We start from the raw sequence: 18,881 nt of genomic DNA on the forward strand, positions 1-18,881 counted from the left end.
GAACATAATAAGCCGTAAGCACCCAGCTGACCCCTACCAGACTGAGTTTTCCTCCAACTAGGCACTCACTGACTGACTAGGCGTTTGGTTCTTTTAACTTCTTACCCTGTATCTCGTTTATTGTGTGACTTTGTATTTCTTATGTGGCGTATGTGAAGCCAAGTTAAAGGGGTAGTGAAATGTCATTCAATATGGAATCCTACACCTGTCAAAATTCTGTAAACCTGCTTTCTGAATGAATAAAGCTGACATTGTGGAAAGACGCAACTCATGCACAGCCTTTGTAGCGTGCTAGAGTCGCCCCCCACTCCCCAAGCCCAATCTTTCAGGATGGGTATATATTGACACAGACAAATAACAGATTTCTTCCAGTTGTGTGTGTGTGTGCCTGTCTGTGTTGATACAGGCAGTTCTCAAAATTTCGCCAATTGCTTATCCTCCATCTCTGTAAATCAAGCTTGGAAAAGCTTTTTCTCAAAACAACATAAATCCAAGTTCATGTATTATTAAAAGTGACCTAATTTTCTTTGGTTGGGTTTGGGGGGGTTGGGTTTAAATGTTTTTTTTTTTTATGATCACTTTAAGCAAAAAATAAAAAATATTTTGAAGTATGCACTTTGTTTTATAGTTAAGAAAGAGATCGGAGGGGTACAGGGATGGTGTGGGTATGGGGAACATTAGAGAATGATGCAGAAGACAGATACAGGGGTAGCAAGATTGACTGGAAGTCTCAAGACCTAGGAAAGAAAAAAAAAAGACTTCCTGGAATAGCATTCTCATCTTATGCTTTTCTCAGATATGAGTCTCTAGGACTAAAGTCAATTGCCCTTTCCTAATTTAGGCATGATGTGGATATTGGCTTTTAGGCAAATTAATGATTGTTACAATTCTGATCAAAAGAATAAATTTTACCTTGTAGAACTGATGTATAAATGATGACGGCAGTGCCATTTCTATAAATTTTCATGTTAGATGTGAAATGTGTACATTAACTCTTTTTTCTTACCGAGTCAGTCAAGTAGGCACTTTTTGGAAAAGCCATTTTCATAAAACAGAAATTTCATGAGGTTAAATACAGTTTCTGGAATTAAGTACTACTTATTTTATTTAGGGAAACTCTCTTATCTGAATTGTACAAAGACCATACAAAATCTATAAAAGGTTTTCATACTCAGTGGCTTAACATTATTTGAATTCTTATCATTGCTACATATGAGGAAAAGGAAAACATTTTTTTCCCTGAAAGCCAAGAAGGTAACTCTATATGTATACAATGCAATTTTGCTTTTCAAATAAGATTAATTAATAAATTGCACCACGTTTACATCTGCATATGCTATAATGGGGCAAATACTACTGTTTCAGATTGCAGCTGTTACTCCAGAGCTCTGTAGTAGATGAATATTGTTAAAACTCCAACATTAAGCAGGAGGTCTTCCTTAAGACTCAGTATCCGAGGAAACCCATGTTGCTGGTACCCACTGAGGCTCCTCCTGAGCCTTCTGAATGGCAGACACCAACTGGGCACATGCATCTTGCAAGTGGTCATTCACAATCACGTGATCAAAAAATTGGCCAAACTGTGCTTCAATTTTTTGGGCTAAATCCTCCATCTCTTGTAGATCTTCATCCTTTATGAGAGGTAGAAAAATATGGATAGCACAGACTTAATGAGATAAATAGAAATGATGCACAATTTGTTTTGCTGTTAAGTTCAGTTGTGAAGCTATTGATAAAAACACTTAGGTCAAATAAATGTCCTCTATTCTAAACCACAAAATTTATGTTTTCTATCTTTAGCCTTACTTAATGTTTCCCTGGTCAAGGTTTTGCAAAACAAAGAAATGGTAGCCAGAACAATCCCCTCAACTTCCCATTTGGACTTAAATTATCTTATTCTATTATCTAAACACTTGAAGCTTTCAAACTGTATAAAACAAAACAAAAAAGAAAGAGAAAGAAAAAGGAAAAAAAATTATCAGTTGAACATAAAACTTATACATAAATTTCAAAGATGGACTTTTATAAGGTAAAATAACAGTTCCTGAAATTAAATACTGGTAAGAATGACATTATTTTGCCACTTTCAACATGAGTATGGTATGATCTGGTTCTATTGAATTAGATATACCCTAATTGTCCTTTGCTTCATGATGACATGACCTAATTCACCTTTAATATTTTCTATTTCCATTATTATGAAATGCTCATTTAATGAAGGTCAGCTGACCTTCATTTGGCAATATGCATTAAACTCATTGCTGTTATTTTCTTATTTGTCCACAACAATTAAAATATACAACTTGTTGCCTGTACAATCATAAACACATATACAAATGCAGGCACTGAAATGTTGTGACAGTACTCCTTTATAAGATGACCATACTCGTGACCCAGAAACAATTTTGTTAATTTGTTTAGGTCACCATAAAAATGAGAACACAATTGTAAATGCTCGTAATATTCTGAGAATATATCCATGGACTTCGCTATCTGAAATGCAAACTAAAGAATCAGACTTTCATAGAGTAATCACAAGAAGTATGAAGATAGAATTAATAACAAGGGATTATATAAATATACCTCTTGCTCACTTCAGCATCACATGTATTAAATTGGAAACAATGCAGATTAACATGGACCCTATGCAAGGAAGACATGCAAATTTTTGATGCATACACATTTGTGATGTTTAATTTCAGTTTTGTTGTTTTTTTTTTTAAAGATTTTATTTATTATTTATTTTGACAGAGAGAGATCACAAGTAGACAGAGAGGCAGGCAGGCGGAGAGAGAGAGAGAGAGAGAGAGAGAAGCAGGCTCCCTGTCGAGCAGAGAGCCCGATGCGGGACTCGATCCCAGGACCCTGAGATCATGACCTGAGCTGAAGGCAGCGGCTTAACCCACTGAGCCACCCAGGCACCCCTAATTTCAGTTTTATAAGATGAAAAAGTTCTAGAGATCTGTTTCACAATGTAAACATACTTAACACTACGGAACTGTACAGTTAAAAATGGTTAGGACAGGGGGAGCCTAGGTGGCTCAAGTGATAAGTGTCTGCCTTCGGCTTGGGTCATGATCCCAGGGTCCTGGGATCAAGCCCCACATCAGGATCTCTGCTCAGTGGGAAGCCTGCTTCTCCCTCTTCTACTCCCCCTGCTTGTGTTCTCTCTCTCTCTCTCTCTCTGTTAAATAAATAAAATCTTTTTAAAAAGAATGGTTAGGATGGTAATTTTTGTGTTTTATGTGTTTTTTAACATATATACACACACACACAAATAAGTGTAGTATCTTGATCTAAGTGATGGTTATCTGGGTGCAGGCACACATAAAAATTCATTCAGCTGTTACACATAAGATTTATACATCTTGCTGAATGTTTATGATGATTTAAAATAGTTAAGGTGGGTTTAATTTTTAAAAAATTGGAAACTATTCTAGGAAGAATTCACTGATTAATCCCACCTGTCGTAGGCCCTATATAATTTCCATCATCATTAATACATGTTTGCATTTAGAAATACATTTTATACAGATACCTCACATTACAGATAAGATATATTCACTATAGAATTTTTAAAAAGATCTTATTTATTTGTTTGTTTATTTATTTATTTCTTTATTTGAGCGAGAGTATGCACAAGCAGGGAGAGGGGTAAGCAAATTCCCTGCTCAGCAGGGAATGGGGTGGGGGCTCCATCCTAGGACCCAGATCATGACCTGAGTTGAACACAGACACTTAACCGACTGAGCTACCCAGGCTCCCCCTTCACTTTTTTAAAGTAAATTCTCAAACTTTTTCATACAGTAAATAATAAAACGTAAGTGTCAATCTTATGCACACCCAATTTCCATGTGGTTTTGCAAACTGTGGTTGGAGTTCTTTTTTTTCTTAAGCTAGACAAGAAAAAAGAAAAAAATAAGAGCAGCATCATAGCATTTATTAAACTTTATTTAATATCTGCAAATCATGTCCAGTAAAATGGGTAAATCGTAAGAGCATTTTTAATTAGAAACAAAAATCATACTCCTTAACATAGAGATGTTGTAGAAACAATACAGTGAGTTTTCACTAGGGAAAAAAAAATACATTCATCTATTTCTTCTGTATCTTACCTTGAACTTCATGTCCACAAAGTAGTCTGTAATGATCTTGGCATTTTTCCGAGATTGCTTCATACAGCTCATGCTAGATGGCTTTATAAATATGACATAGGGCTTCAGTTCCTGGGTTCGAGCTAATTGAATACCCTATACAGAAAAATTAACATTTTTAACAACATTTAAAAATAGAAGTCTTAAGCTCTTAGAGTCAACACGAACGTTCTCAAAAGTTCTAAGAACAGAAATCAGCAATTATTTTTAGCTAATTTATTTTTATTTCTTCTCCTTTGCCCCCAAGTCCTCAAATCTAAAAATAAGTATTTTAATAATTAAGAGAGAGGGTTCTAGAATCAAAATTAAGTTTAAACTGGCTCTTCCTCTTACTAGTCATAACACCCTAATGAAATCTGAGAATGGGATTCTATACATAATTTCATGGCACAAAGACAAAGACAAACTCTAAAGGTGGATCAGTTCTGTTTCACTCTCACTTCCCTTTCCTCTTGTAATTATGTTATATTGGATACTACCGACACCTTCACACTGACCACCAGCCTTGACCCAAGGAAGAACAACTGTCTTGTCCCCTGATTCTCTTTAATGCATGTGGTATATTTTTAAATGGGTACAAAAAAACCCCAAAATACAAGGATCAAGAAAATGGAGCCTACACATTATGTACTCTTTTTTTTTTTTTTAAGATTTTATTTATTTATTTGACAGAGATCACAAGTAGGCAGAGAGGCAGGCAGGCAGAGAGGGAGAAAGGGAAGCAGGTTCCCATTGAGCAGAAAGCCCGATGCGGGGCTTAATCCCAGGACCCTGAGATCATGACCTGAGCCAAAGGCAGAGGCTTTAACCCACTGAGCCACCCAGGCACCCCCATTGTGTACTCTTTATCTTAACATGCTCGCGTCTGCCCCATCCCACATATGGTCTCACAGAGGTAGCTGTAGACGCAACCACACAGGAACCTCCCCTCCTGGTGTCAGGCAACATCTTTTTCCCCCTGCCAATGTCCTTGATGCCTTTGCGATCAAGGTCAAAGCAGAATTCTAACGTTTTTATAGTCACCAGCTCAGTTCTCTTTTGGTATGTGAGAAGCAAGACTTCTTTCCTAACTAAAGACAAAATATTGGCAAAATGTTCCCTCACATATGATCCCAGCCCTTAGATATGGTAAGTGGTCTTATCCCTAAAAGACTAACAGAATAAAATGTCTCGACCTCAGCCTACAGCATGTGCACAAAACGCATGACATTCATTACCTTGTGCAGATGGGAAACACTCCACCACAGACATACCTGGGGCTCTAAGTCCATGACACAGATCTTCCCCTCATCAAGGACTGTTTGAACAGCATCCACACTGGTGCCATACAGGTGGCCTTTGTACTCACCATGCTCGAGCATCCTGCAAGGGTGCCACAAGGAAAACAAGAACTCTTTCTACCAGTAAAATATTACTAGTAGTAACATAGGATATAAATACGTGGACTTTACTAGCTCAAGAAATGAAGATTGAGTGGAAAATCAACGGGAGGAAAAAAAATATTAGGAGATCTAGGACTTAACTCTTTCTCCAAGTCTCTAAAATTTGCAATTCAATTCTGCTCCCACTCCAAACCCAATGAGTTAGTGTACAAGTGTATCAGTTTACATTTCCTTGCTTAACTCTTCAGGAACAAAAGGAATTATCCTGGGAGCTTTGGATAACGCATAAAAATAATGGATCTCTTTTGAAGGTAAAAAACCAAAGGGGAGAACCAGATTCTGAACGTCTAGCTTACCTGTGACTATACACGAGGCTTTCAAATACTTCTTTTGACACATAGTGATACTCACGTCCATCGATTTCGTAACTCTTTTTGGAGCGAGTGGTATCTATCAAAATATGGAATTTTTAAAAGAGCTTTAGAATCTACAAAATGTTTTGATTTAGTACCAATATGCATTTAGATAAAGATGTCTAATCAATATAAATAAATGAATACATAAACAGATAAATAAAATGCTGGAACCAAAAAGAGAGATCCTGAATTGGTGATAAGAAAGAAGTTCTCACCTCAAAACCAGTTCATCTGGTCCAAAACCAGTCATCCCAGGGTCCTGGGATTGAGCCCCACATCGGGCTCTCTGCTCAGTGGAGAGCCTGCTTCCTCCTCCCTCTCTCTGCCTGCCTCTCTGCCTACTTTTGATCTCTGTCAAATAAATAAAATCTTTAGAAAAAAAACATCAGTTCATCTAGAAACCTTTTTTAAGTGCTCATAGTGTGAACATGAATGTGTCAGGTGTTAAGCCAGTTGGGAAGGCCCTAAGGGGTACCGGCTCTTACTTCAAAGCAGGCATGAGTGGATAATGTGTGAGGCCTAAAGGCCCCAGCACATAAGATATCTTCTGTGTAGCAAGTGCATGTCCCAAGATCCTGTTTCATTTGTCACACACGTAGCCAGATGAAACATTATTATCCAAAGTTTACTAATAAATAACTGAAGATTTTAGAGAGTCACTAACTTGCTTGTGCATACAGACTAATGAAAAGCAAAGTTGCAAACAAGAACCTAGCTGTTCTGACTCCTCCTAGACTAGTATTTTCTGCTACACCAGATCGTCTCTGATTTGAAGTGGAGAGACTCCATGACAGTCTGCAGTCTTGCCCCAATGTATTGATGGCTCAGTGAGATGGTGATTAATTTGGGGGGATCTCCAGAAGGGAAAGATTGGTGGAGATGAATTCAGTCTTATTCTTTTATTATATATTGTCCAACTTAAATAGTACTTGGTACAGAAACAGGAGCTCACTGAGTAACTAAAAGTGATGCATTATCTGCTCACCCATTTATTCAACTAATGTGTACCGACTCCTTCTGTTCCAGATATGTTCGGTTCTTAGAACACAAAGATGAGCAAAACACAGTTCCAACCCAGTGTCCTATGTATATTGCAAAGTTGGTAGTCCCTTCATCTGCATTACCACAATTTCTCCATGTTCATTGAAAAAATGGTGTCTTTGCATTTGCCAAAGTTTAAGAATGAAATATATGAACACGTGATAATACCAGCACATGGGAATGACCAGGTAGGAGTTGAAATAGGCCCTAAATGATGAAAGGCGTTATGAACATTCAAGAGGCTCAAAAGGCAAATGTCGTCTGAGGGTCATTTTTGTTTTTTCTTTTTTTTAAAGGAGTTTGTTCATTCGTTTTAGAGAGAGAGTGTACATGTGCACAGGCAACTTGTTGGGGGGGTGGGGAGGCAGAGGGAGAGGAAACGAATCTCAAACAAACGCCACATTGAGTGCAGAGCCAATGCAGGACTTGATCTCATGACCCCAAGATCACAACCTGAGCCAAAACCAAGAGAGGAGCTCAAGCAACTGAGCCACCAGACACCCTGGCTTTGTTCTTTATGCAAAGCCTCTCGGCAGATCCTTACAGTTCCCACAGTTATGCCACTTCTCCTATAGCTTCGTACTGAAAAAAAATTCCAGTAAAACACTGTAGCTCTCAGGTTATAATAAACTATGTAAATATAAACCCAAGATGACTCCTCCGTGGTTCTATCTATATTTTATACGGTGGGTTAAAAATCTGTGAATGGGTGCCTAACTAGAGGTATTCATCATAAACTTAAAACTATGCTCTCAGTTTAAAAAGCAAAATATGCGCAACATTTTCTCACCTTGAAGGATGGCTAGCCATACTTCTTACAATTCTTCTATGTTCTGTGGGAATTTTTTTTTTCAAAGATTTTATTTATTTATTTGACAGACAGAGACCACAAGTAGGCAGAGAGGCAGGCAGAGAGAGGGAGAGAGAGAGGAGGAAACAGGCTCCCTGTAGAGCAAAGAGCCCGATGCGGGACTCCATCCCAGGACCCTGAGATCATGACCTGAGCCGAAGGCAGAGGCTTAACCCACTGAGCCACCCAGGTGCCCGGGAATTTTATTTTTATCTACGTTCTTGACAAATGGCACTTTCTTTTGTAGTTTTTGTGCTGGAGATCAATGCCCATTCTTACATGTGTGAACAATGTTTGGAAAGCACAAGCTAAGGTATGTAACCATAAGGCAACATTTTCTGTCACCTACTGCCTTCTATGGGACAAGACCTTCTTCTGGCTCTGGATGAAAATCTAGCAGTTACCATGACTCTTTTGATTACTCTTAGTTTAAAAAAAAAAAAAAAGGCCACCATCATTTGTGCCACAAAACACAGTCTCAAAGTAATCATAAATTTATTATATTTATATATTTAATATAACTTATATTAAATATATTTATATATTATAAATAACAAATAAAAATGGAATGAAATTCCATTCCCATGTAATAATCAAAATTTTGACTTTCATTCCTATTGTGGGCTTCTCCTCCTCCCCACATCTGGCTCTGACTTGCTGCCGCCACAAAAGTTGCAGTCAGAAAAGCGAGAAGTCAGGAAAGGAAGTAGGATTCACTTCTTCCCTTCCCTTTCATTGCCTTTCTACTGTTCCTCCCCAGTTTTATGTCTGTTCAAGGCTAGAGTGCAGAGAGGAGAGGAAAGAGCAGGAAAATGATGCTGATGCTGATGCCAGATACTACAGGTTTCTTTTAGACTTGGCAGACATGTAAATGTGGCTCTGCTCTCCTGGAGAAAACATGGGTTATTCTGCAAACCCTACCACCACCGCCGCCACCACCGAGTATCTCAAATCCATCTTTATTCCAGCTCGTCATTTCTGAGTTCTAAAAGGGCAGCAACTTCCCAAACCACAGCCCCTGGCCACTCTAAATTATTCAGATTTTCCAAGTAAAATTCTGACACCAGTCTTCTGTGTCCCCTAAACTGCAGGGAACAACACTAAGCTTTCTGTTCGTTTCTCTAAGTTCCTCTCTGGAACTGAAGTGAAGGGAAAGCACCCACGTGCACTTGCTCTTTCCTGGTATGATCACACTTACAGTTAACATAAAATTATCTCTGCATATATTAAAATTTTAAAAGATAAGATAGGGTATTTAAAGAGCCAAGCACAGTGCCGGGAAGATGGTAAGTACTATTATGACTTAGCTATTATTAACCAAATATTGTTAGTTTTCCCGAAGGTCATCTATATGATTGTTAAGAAATGGAAGGGTTTGAAGAGGTGGGGGGGTGGGAGGTTGGGGGAACCAGGTGGTGGGTATTAGAGAGGGCACAGATTGCATGGAGCACTGGGTGTGGTACAAAAACAATGAATACTGTTATGTTGAAAATAAATTAAAAAAAAAAAAGAAATGGAAAAGATACAGTCACCTTTTAAAAGCCTCGCCAGCAAATGGCTATGAATCAACTCCCTCTATTTAAATAAATATAGTTCAAAATATTGCATAAGGACTATCCCTTATGTCTTTTATTTTTACAACAAAGATGGTATGGCATAGTTAAAATGAGATCAGTGCATCTGCGGAGGCAAAGACAGTTTGACCAAAACATGAACCGCTAGGAAAGAAAAGGCACACCTACGCGGCACAGCACTCTGGAAATGCTCAGGATTAAGTTCAATAAGTTGTCTTCTCAGTTCATTGACTCCAACCCCAGAAGGTCCTAAACACAAAAAGCCACATACAGAAATCATTAGACGTGGATAAACATAATTGTGTGGTCACATCATCATTTCAGTTCTTCTACTGAGAGCAATTGTTTTTCAGGAAATTACATATCTTTTCACAAACAGAAACAATTCCGGAAAGCTCTTGAGAATTTTCCTGGGGACCCAGGGAGTAACCCACACTTCTTCCACATCCCAGAAATCAGCTGGGGAGTTACAGGAACCGGTCACCCCAGCGAAGTAATCTAATGTTGGGAGAATTGCCTGGCCTCGTTTCAGATAATCTGAGACAATCTACCTTTCCCGACAAACGAAGTGTTTATCGCATCACAACCCAGAAATCAGCCCCTAGAATTACCGGTTCTGAAAGTCAGCACCCCGTGTCTAACTCAAGTCAGGGCTGAATTCAAGCAGTTACATAGGGTCCGTGCTTAGGCTTAATGCTCTTCCTTTGCCATATTGAAATGTTAAACTTTTTTTTTTTTTAAGATGTATTTATTTATTTCAGAGAGAGAGAGATGGAGAGAGCACGAGGGGGAGAGGCCGGGCGGGGTGGAGAATCTTAGGCAGACTCCACGCCCAGCGGGGAACCTGACGCCAGGCTCCATCTCACAACTTTGAGATCAGGACCCGAGCTGAAACCAAGAGTGGGGGTCTTACCCCACTGTGCCACCCAGGCGCCCCAGAATGTTCATCATAAGCTCTAGCATTTTCCGTTTGCACAGAGCCCTGCAGATTCTGCAGAGGGGGCTGGCTGGGGGGCGCGCTGTTCCGCTCCACAGCGGACTCCCTCGGTCACAGTTGGAGCATGCGCAGACACGCGCAAGACTGGCACTACTGCTGCAGGCCCCGCTTGGCAGAGCTTGCGCTCGCGAAAGCAAGTGCCCGCAGCACTGTATACACTTGCCCTGCTCCACGGCGCCAGAGACGCAGGCCAAAAAACTCCAAACACTGCTCTACAGAAGGTGATTACAAATGTCGTAGGGAAATAGATCTTAAAGATTCTTGTTTCTGATACAGACTGATAACAGTCTAGGGGACTACTCACCTACGCTTATAAAGTGAACTCTAACAGGCTTTAAAGGGGCGCCCGGGTGGCTCAGTGGGTTAAAGCCTCTGCCTGTGGCTCAGGTCATGATCTCAGGGTCCTGGGATCGAGCCCCGTCCCTGCTCAGCGGGGAGCCTGCTTCCCCCTCTGCCTCCCTGCCTACTTGTGATCTCTGTCAAATAAATAAATAAAATCTTAAAAAAAAAAAAAAAAAAAAAAGACAAGCTTCACATAATACAGCCTGTTATTACCCCGGTACACATACACCGGGCATACGACGCTCCTCTGTCATCCATAAAAGCGTGGGAGCACGGTTTTATTTATAAACACCTACATAGAAAACAGGTGGTTTTTTTTTAAGGTGTTTATATGGGAGTCGCTAAAGAATGCTGCTGTTGCCACCACTCCCAAGGCCACACTGCCGTGAGGAGAAGGAGGCGCACACTAGGGAGGCGGAGAGCCTCTGCGGGCAGGGACATACCGACCAGCACGACGACGCGGTGCTGCTCCGACGGGCGGCGCTGGTACCGGACCACCTCCTCGTAGGGGGCGCCGGGCGCGGGGAGGTCGCCGCCCGCACCGCCCAGCCCGGCGCGCAGCTGGCCCAGGTGCGACTTGCGGCGACAAAGGCGCATGCTGCGGCGGAAGCCAGCTGCGAGGGTGGGAAGGCACCGGACGTCACGTGCAGCCAGGAGACAGCACGTCCCCCGCCACGCCTGACGGAGCCTTCGGGGGCTGCGGTGGGCGAGTGCGACCGAGCTTCCTCGCCGCCGTCTGAAGGCGGAAAGTAAGACGCGCGAAGGAAGAGGAGCAGGACGCACCCCCCCCCCCCCACCACCACCACCGTGTTGCCTCGGCGGCACCCAGTGCCCACCGGATGCGCCGGGTGCTGGGCCCCCCGGGGGCTGATCACCTCAAACCCGTTTCCTCTTGGTTTACATTTCATGGAGGAGGAGAGAGGAAAGTAAACACATCAATAAAAATAAGTGCTTAGAAGCGTCCGGGGATAGAGAGCGATGGCGGTGCTTCCTCACGCAGGTGGTTCAAGCAAAGTGTGTGTGAAACGCTGACGTTGAGCGGGCGGGAGAGTGAAGCCTGGAGCCAGGTGAGGAGGCGTCTGGGGGAAAAGCAACCAGGCTACGGGAACAGCAAGTGCTAAGGTGCAGAGAAAAGAGGGCTCCGGGAATGAGGGGGAAGCACAAGGAGGCCCGAGCGGGGCAGGGTGGTGAGCAGGAGGGAGAATGGAAGGAAATGGGGCTGGAGAGGAAGCAGGGGAGGTGGCCGCGGGCTCCAGCCCTGTGTTGGATTGTGGTTCAAGTGGACTGAGAAGTCACTGGGTGGTGGAGGAATGGGTGTGACATGGTTTATGTTTCTGAGGAAGTCCTCTGTTGCTGTTCCCAGGTCCTTCCCTGAGGTAGAGCTCGGGACTCTTTGTGTATATAAACACACACACACACACATGCACTGTATCTATCTGTATATGGCGAACACCATGAGTTCACACCAATACCTACAATGCCAACTCAACACCACAGGATCCATTCCAGCCACCTGTCCCCACCCTCACCGCATGTGTAACTCCTTTCTCTAACACTGAGAAAGCTAATTATCCTCAGTACATTTACTTACTGTATTGGTCACGAGCACCTGTTCAGGATGAGGGACGAGTGACATTGGCAACCTAGCAGAAAGTGTCAGAGCCCACGCGAGTTAAGGACGCCATCTTTGTAGAGGCTGCGAGGTGTCAGAGCCCAAGTGATGGCCACAGTCCTCCTCACCTTGCTCTGGCCCTGACAACCTGTACCAGTCAACAACGTTCCCCGCACAAACACTCTCCTCACATGGTTCAGTGATGCCCCTCCCCAGGCTGCTCCTTCTCCACCTTTGTGTACGCCTGCTCCTTTGGCCTACCTAATGGCATTGGGGCTGAGTTATTCCAAAGGGATGCAGAAAAGTGGCCTCATGGGTTTTTTTTGTTTTGTTTTGTTTTTAAAGCTCTCTCAATGATTCCAATGTATATTCAGGCCTGAGGAACCAACATTTCACTTTACAGACCCTGCTGTCTCTTGGAGGAGGCTCAGCATGGGTTTGCGTGAGCCTTTAAATGGGTCCTTCAGAAAGCTCTGCGCCGTTGACAGAAATGTGGCCATTAAAACCAAGTTTAGTAGTCAGAGAATGGGTCTCTTTTGAGTAAAATAAGTATGTCATGGAACAGTCTGGAAGAGAACCAAAGATTTGTAATGAATAACTAAGACATATCCAGTGGAAAACAGATGAATTGTATTGAACGATCAACACAGCAGAATATTGATCCAAAAAAGGAGTTGGAGGATAGAGGGAAAGCAGAACAAAGAACAAGTCTGGAAATGTTCATCGGCAAAAGAAGCTTTCAGAAGAGTCAAGATGGTATGAATAAAACTTGACAAGTGACAATGACTGGCCTCTTATTAATCATTACCTACCGATAAAGAACTTCCGACCAGAGCCAACAAATTCCTCTTTGTCTGGAACACAGAGAATGGCCCGAACAGAATATGTGAAGGAGAAGGAGAAGTTTACTTAGAACAGGGGCGTGAAATTATCTTCAGATCTGCAAGTGACACATTTCAGTAGAAGTCAGCACAGCTGAATTCATCTTGAATGGCTTCTTGCCATTTTCCAGTCTCTCACATGCACCAAACTATGTGAAAACTCTTCAGAATGTTACCAAAACACTGAATATATTGTCAAGTACAATTGAAACAAAAAGCTATTTTACACTGGTTTAAAGTGACAAGAAAGATACTGAGTCACAGAAAAACAAATAAAAATTAGGTATACATTGTTAAACAGGCCCAAATAATACTGTCTTAAAGAAGGGAACAGGTAAACTGGCTTTGGCTTCAACTGTAGAAATGGTGTTCTGCAGGACCTATAATTAGTCCTTTTGTTAAAGATGGGTTTTTATTTTCTCCCTGATAAAATGGTTTATTCTGTATAAAATTAGTATTTGCTCTATAGTTGCCAAATGTTTCTGACTGTCCAGGAATCTGAGGGACAAGGGTGAGGAACACTGATCCCAAGGGGACTGAAGCACCTAGAACTTATTTAAACTCCACCTCTGCTTCTACTGGGGTCTCAGAAAAATTCTTAAAACTCCAGGAAAAAAAAAAAAGCTGTTATAAAAATGTCATTTTCAAATTACTTTTTACAAATATATGTTCCTTTTCACTTATGCAACTCTGTTCTGATCATGGAAATATATAAAGAGCCATTGTCTGTAGAATGAATTAACATATACAACCTTTTCTTCTTAACTTTTTAAAAAACATATTTTAAAATACAAAGAAAACACACCAATATCAATCCCATCGTCTGATAAGTAAGCACATTTTTCTAACTGAAATATGTTAGTAAGGTTTTTTTTTTCTTAGATTTTTTTTTCCTTTTTAAATTTTTATTTAAATTCTACTTAGCTAACATATCGTGTAACATTGGTTTCAGGAGCAGAATTTAGTGATTTATCCTTACATATACACCCAGTTCGCAACACAACAAGTACACTCCTTGATACCCATCCCCCATTTAACCCATCCCCCAACCCATCTCCCCTCCAGCAACCCTCCGTTTGTTCTCTGTAGTTAAGAGTCTCTTACGGAAGTGCTCAATTAAGGATATATTCATAGCTTAACTACTTTCATTGTTCATTTTTAAATATTTTTCTATGAAATTGAATATCTCACCACTGATTTCACCCTTAAAATATATTCTCTTGAAATGTATCCTGTCACGCACGCCCATGGAAGCACCGCAAGATCTTAACTATAGCTCCAGGTGGATTGTCCAGGACATGAAAACAAACAATTACCTTCTGAAAGCTCCTCTGGATATTTGCGTGAGTGAAGAAACAGGAAAAAGTTAAGCCTTTGAGAAGATCAAGTTGGCCAGCCAATAAAGACCAACACAAAAGCGAGGCATTCAGGTCACCCCTAGAGCAGGCTATAACTCGGGTCAGCCTGGGAAGGCGAATGAGAGACATACATACGGCTGGGGGCTGGGGACTCATTGGACCGACTGTGCTGCTCGGGGAACAATAACTTTTTCTGCAGCTTACCTACATTCTCTCTGAGGGCAATTTGTCCGGGGAGACTTCTCTTTACTGGTTGGCACAAAATAGGGCTTGAGAGAGAGAGAAATTGTAGGAAGGCAACTGCTGTGAGCCTCCTCTCTCCTCTCCAGAGGCCATACGCAGTCCTGTGAAGTGGCCCTCGGGCAGGGACTACAGCAGCCTCTGGCCTGAGCATCCTCCTTCTTTACCTCTCACTGGGTGCAGAGATACACGGCCTTCTCCAGCTGGCCACTGGAGACAGGGGGAACTGAACACAAAGCATTTTCTAGATGTCTTAAAACACCCATCTTCTCTATTGCTTTGTTTTTAATGGCATTCCTAATTAGACTATATCATCACCCCCTGGAAAAATGTGAGGAGGTCACAGGGTACCACATTCAGAGAAGAGTTGAGCCCCAAACCAAAGAGATGGAACGACCCACTTAGAGCTCTAAATAACAGAATTAAGCATCATGAATAAATATCAAGAGATACTTTCTTAGGAAACCTGCCAGCTGGGGGCTCATTGTTCCTTAAATGACCTCCTCAGTGAGTTGGGTTCAGAAGGTACAGGGGCGTTCTCAATCTTTTGACTAAGAGGGGTCCAGAAGGGGCACAGCCCAGTAACTAAGGGGGGCCGCACGCGTTCCTCTGCAGTGATTAGAGACGTGGCTGCGGAATGCCCATCCCGAGCGAGAGGACTTACAATGCTAACTGTGCTCATGTACCGCTTACATCCTAAGCACTTTACTTGTATAAGTTATTTTTCTTGCTTTAGATGTGGGGCAGAGGGGTGACGTGAAGGAGGACCCACAGGAAATGAGTCACAGAGCGGGATTCTACTGGGACAGCCTGGCTCCAGTCCCTGGCTTTACCCACTCCTCCGGACCGCCTCTCCATCCACAGATGCCACAAATACCTCTGGGCCTCAGCCACGGTGTTCATGTGTAGACTGTCTTCCAGAAAAATGAGGAGTTGAACACAGGGCAAAGGAGGACTATGATCCAGAGGCAATAAAAATTAAGCCAGTCCCTAACATGGAGCCACGTGTCCAGTGGAATCTGCTTCTCCCTCTCCTGCCGCTGCTCCCCCGCTTGTGCTCCCTCCCTCTCTCTCTGTCTCTCTCTCTAACAAATAAACAGACCAACTATCTAACTAAAAACAGGAAATTTAGAGTCAACGTAAGTGGGAAGTTACCCGGTTATGTGCATACTTCCCAGCTCCATCTGTCCATCCCACAGAGCCCCAAAATGCCCCTCATAAGAAGCACCAATGAGGGCGAAGCATATAATATCTCACAACCATACTGTTGAGATATTTAAACAATCATCGTATGATGTCCCTAAATGTGGGTTTAAATATACCAAAATGTAGAACAGACTCTTAAAAATCAAAACCAAAGACTCATTTTTTACTTACCGGATTCAAATGTTTCTTCATCTATGGTTTCCCATGGAGGAAAAAAACACCAAAAGTGTGATTATAGTACTATCTGTACTGAGTCTATATATTTTTTTAAGATTTTATTTATTTATTTGACAGAGAGAGATCACAGGTAGACAGAGAGGCAGGCAGAGAGAGAGAGAGAGAGGGAAGCAGGCTCCCCGCTGAGCAGAGAGCCCGATGCAGGACTAGATCCCAGGACCCTGAGATCATGACCTGAGCCGAAGGCAGTGGCTTAACCCACTGAGCCACCCAGGCGCCCTGAGTCTATATTTTAATAATCTAATTTCCCAACCCTTTGCTTCTGCGGACACACCAACTTCTTGAAATTCTTTCCTAAATCAAGGCCAAGTCCATGGGGTCTCTCTGGCATATTAGAACCTTAAATGAGATACATGGTGTTAAGCAGTGGGGCTACAACAGCAAGCGTGGGTGCTGCAGGAGCTTAGAATAAATAAAATAGAAGAGAATAAGGAGAATGTAAAAGAGGCTCAGGGGAGGGAAAGGTAGAATGTCACAGGAAGTGCCAATGGACATCAGACAGCACACAGGGTTGCAGTGAGAAGGCTTGCAGGGGGAGGGGGGATCTCCCCACCTGAAGATTTTGGAGGGGGTAGGGCATAGGCAACAGGAGTGTGGTGAGGAGAAAGAGTATATAAATGGTTTGACTGGATAGGGTTGTTTAGGTTCAAGGAAGGATTCTATATAAATCAACTTCCTCATCAGTTAAACAGTTCTCATTCGTGGAGCGCCTGGGTGGCTCAGTCGTTAAACGTCTGCCTTGGACTCAAGTCATGGTCCCAGGGTCCTGGGATCAAGCCCCACATCAGGATCTTTGCTCAGTGGGAAGCTTGCTTCTCCCTCTCCCACTCCCCCTGCTTGTGTTCTCTCTTTCACTCTGTCTCTCTCTGCCTAAATATATAAAATCTTAAAAAAAAAAAAAAACCCACACAGTTCTTATTAGTAGTTTAAAGAGATATTAAGGACTAAGAAATGAAAATGTATGTGGAGAGCAGTTTGAAGTATGTAGCGACATTACCAAAGCGTGTGTCCTTGGATCAGACCATAGTGCACTGAGAACACACTCAGCCAGGTGTGAGACAATGTGTTTGCAATGCTGTTCATCGTAGCACTGCTTGCAATAGAAAAGACTGGCCATAACTCAAATGTCTATGGGTAAGTGATTGCATAAATGCACAGTAATTTACCTCACCAATAAGCTATTAAAAACAAATGAGGAGGCTCTTTAAGGGCTAGGATGAAATCATAGATAACACTAAGGAAAAAAAGCCAGGAACAGAACAGCGTGTAGCGTGTACCATCAAAAAAGTCTTTTTTTTTTAAAAGGTGTTTTTAAAAAAAAATGGTGAGGATGATGGTGGGGAGAGGAGAAAAAAATATACAGCATTGTTTTAATATGCACAGAATATGTCTGGAGGGATCAGCAAGAAATTGAGAGCATGTATTGCCTCAAGAAATAAAACTGAGTAGGGGAGCAGGGAACGGGAGGAACTCTATACTTTTGTAGTTTTTGAATTTTAAAGCATGTGAACATATTACCTAATAAAAGATTTAAATTAGAGAAAGAAATGAATATTGGTGGAAGTTTAAAAAAAAACAGAATGTATACTTGATAGGATAAACATGGTGTCAGCATTATTTTGTAGTTGTTCTGGGAAGTATATATGAATCTTTGAAATATCCACTATTTAAAGATTTCATATTGCTCTTTAATTTCTAAAAACTAGATGAGCCCAGAAAGCCAGGACAAATTCACCTCTCAGACTAAAGCCTTTCTAGTAGTCTCTCAACGTTACCTTCCTGATTCTTTAGGCAATCTTAGTTCTGCCACTAAACTAGGGAGATCTTTTCCCAACTTCCAAAAAAAATTAAGTGTAGAAACATAAAAAGTTTCTCAAATTCATAAAAATTCTCAAATTAAGTGTAGAAACATAAAAAGTTTCTCAAAAATTTGGAACCCACTACTAATTATCTATACTAAAATCTATCAGATGTTACCAAACAATAACAAAAAATATATGTTGCTTTTTAAAAATTGGCATTTCAATATTTTACAGTATTTTACAAAGAGCATGGCAGTTTCCAGACATTCTGCCTGAATGTTACTGAACGTAACACCTGAGTATTACTAAGTGTTCCTGTGATCATTTCCAAGACACTCCTTTCTAGAACACTTTCTAGAAGGTTGGTTTGGAGCCTGGAGACCTCCTCATAGCTGTGCCTCCCTTCCAAGTGCCACGACCATGGGAGAGGAGGGGTTCATTTTACACATTACTTCCAGAGGAAAGGCCTGTGGCCCCATTTGGCTAACTCTGCTTCAGAAAATCTACAGCTAAGACACTTCATATTCCTTCTGGTGGTAAATCTGTCAAGAGGAAATATTACCTGCTTCCACACACTTCTCATCAATTTTCATGTCATCTAAAAGAGGATGGAAAGGGAAAAAACAGAACTTAAAATGTATCCGTACCACAAACAAAATTCCCAATGTATAGACTTATGTCAGTGAAAGACCATTTTACAATAACGATACTCTTACAACTATTCCTCATGCTCGCTCACTCAGAGAGAGAAAAAAGGACTCCACTGTAATAAATGAAAATGCAAATCTA

At 41.6% G+C, this 18,881-nt stretch overlaps 1 protein-coding gene across 1 annotated transcript in view; it reads right to left on the minus strand.

Moving 5' to 3' along the window:
* Positions 1-1,011: 1,011 nt before the first annotated feature.
* Positions 1,012-18,881, minus strand: part of MPP4 (MAGUK p55 scaffold protein 4) — a 40,738-nt gene continuing 22,868 nt past the window's right edge. Inside the window, exons 12-19 of the mRNA XM_047722005.1 lie at positions 16,225-16,245; positions 13,181-13,222; positions 11,200-11,370; positions 9,586-9,666; positions 5,893-5,986; positions 5,408-5,516; positions 4,116-4,250; positions 1,012-1,631 (exon numbers count right to left, since the gene is read on the minus strand). Coding sequence (XP_047577961.1) covers positions 1,440-1,631; positions 4,116-4,250; positions 5,408-5,516; positions 5,893-5,986; positions 9,586-9,666; positions 11,200-11,370; positions 13,181-13,222; positions 16,225-16,245 — 845 coding nt within the window. The 3' untranslated portion in view covers positions 1,012-1,439. The remainder of the gene's footprint in view (positions 1,632-4,115; positions 4,251-5,407; positions 5,517-5,892; positions 5,987-9,585; positions 9,667-11,199; positions 11,371-13,180; positions 13,223-16,224; positions 16,246-18,881) is intronic.

Source organism: Lutra lutra, chromosome 3 (assembly GCF_902655055.1).
Source record: "Lutra lutra chromosome 3, mLutLut1.2, whole genome shotgun sequence".
Taxonomy (NCBI): Eukaryota; Metazoa; Chordata; class Mammalia; order Carnivora; family Mustelidae; genus Lutra; species Lutra lutra.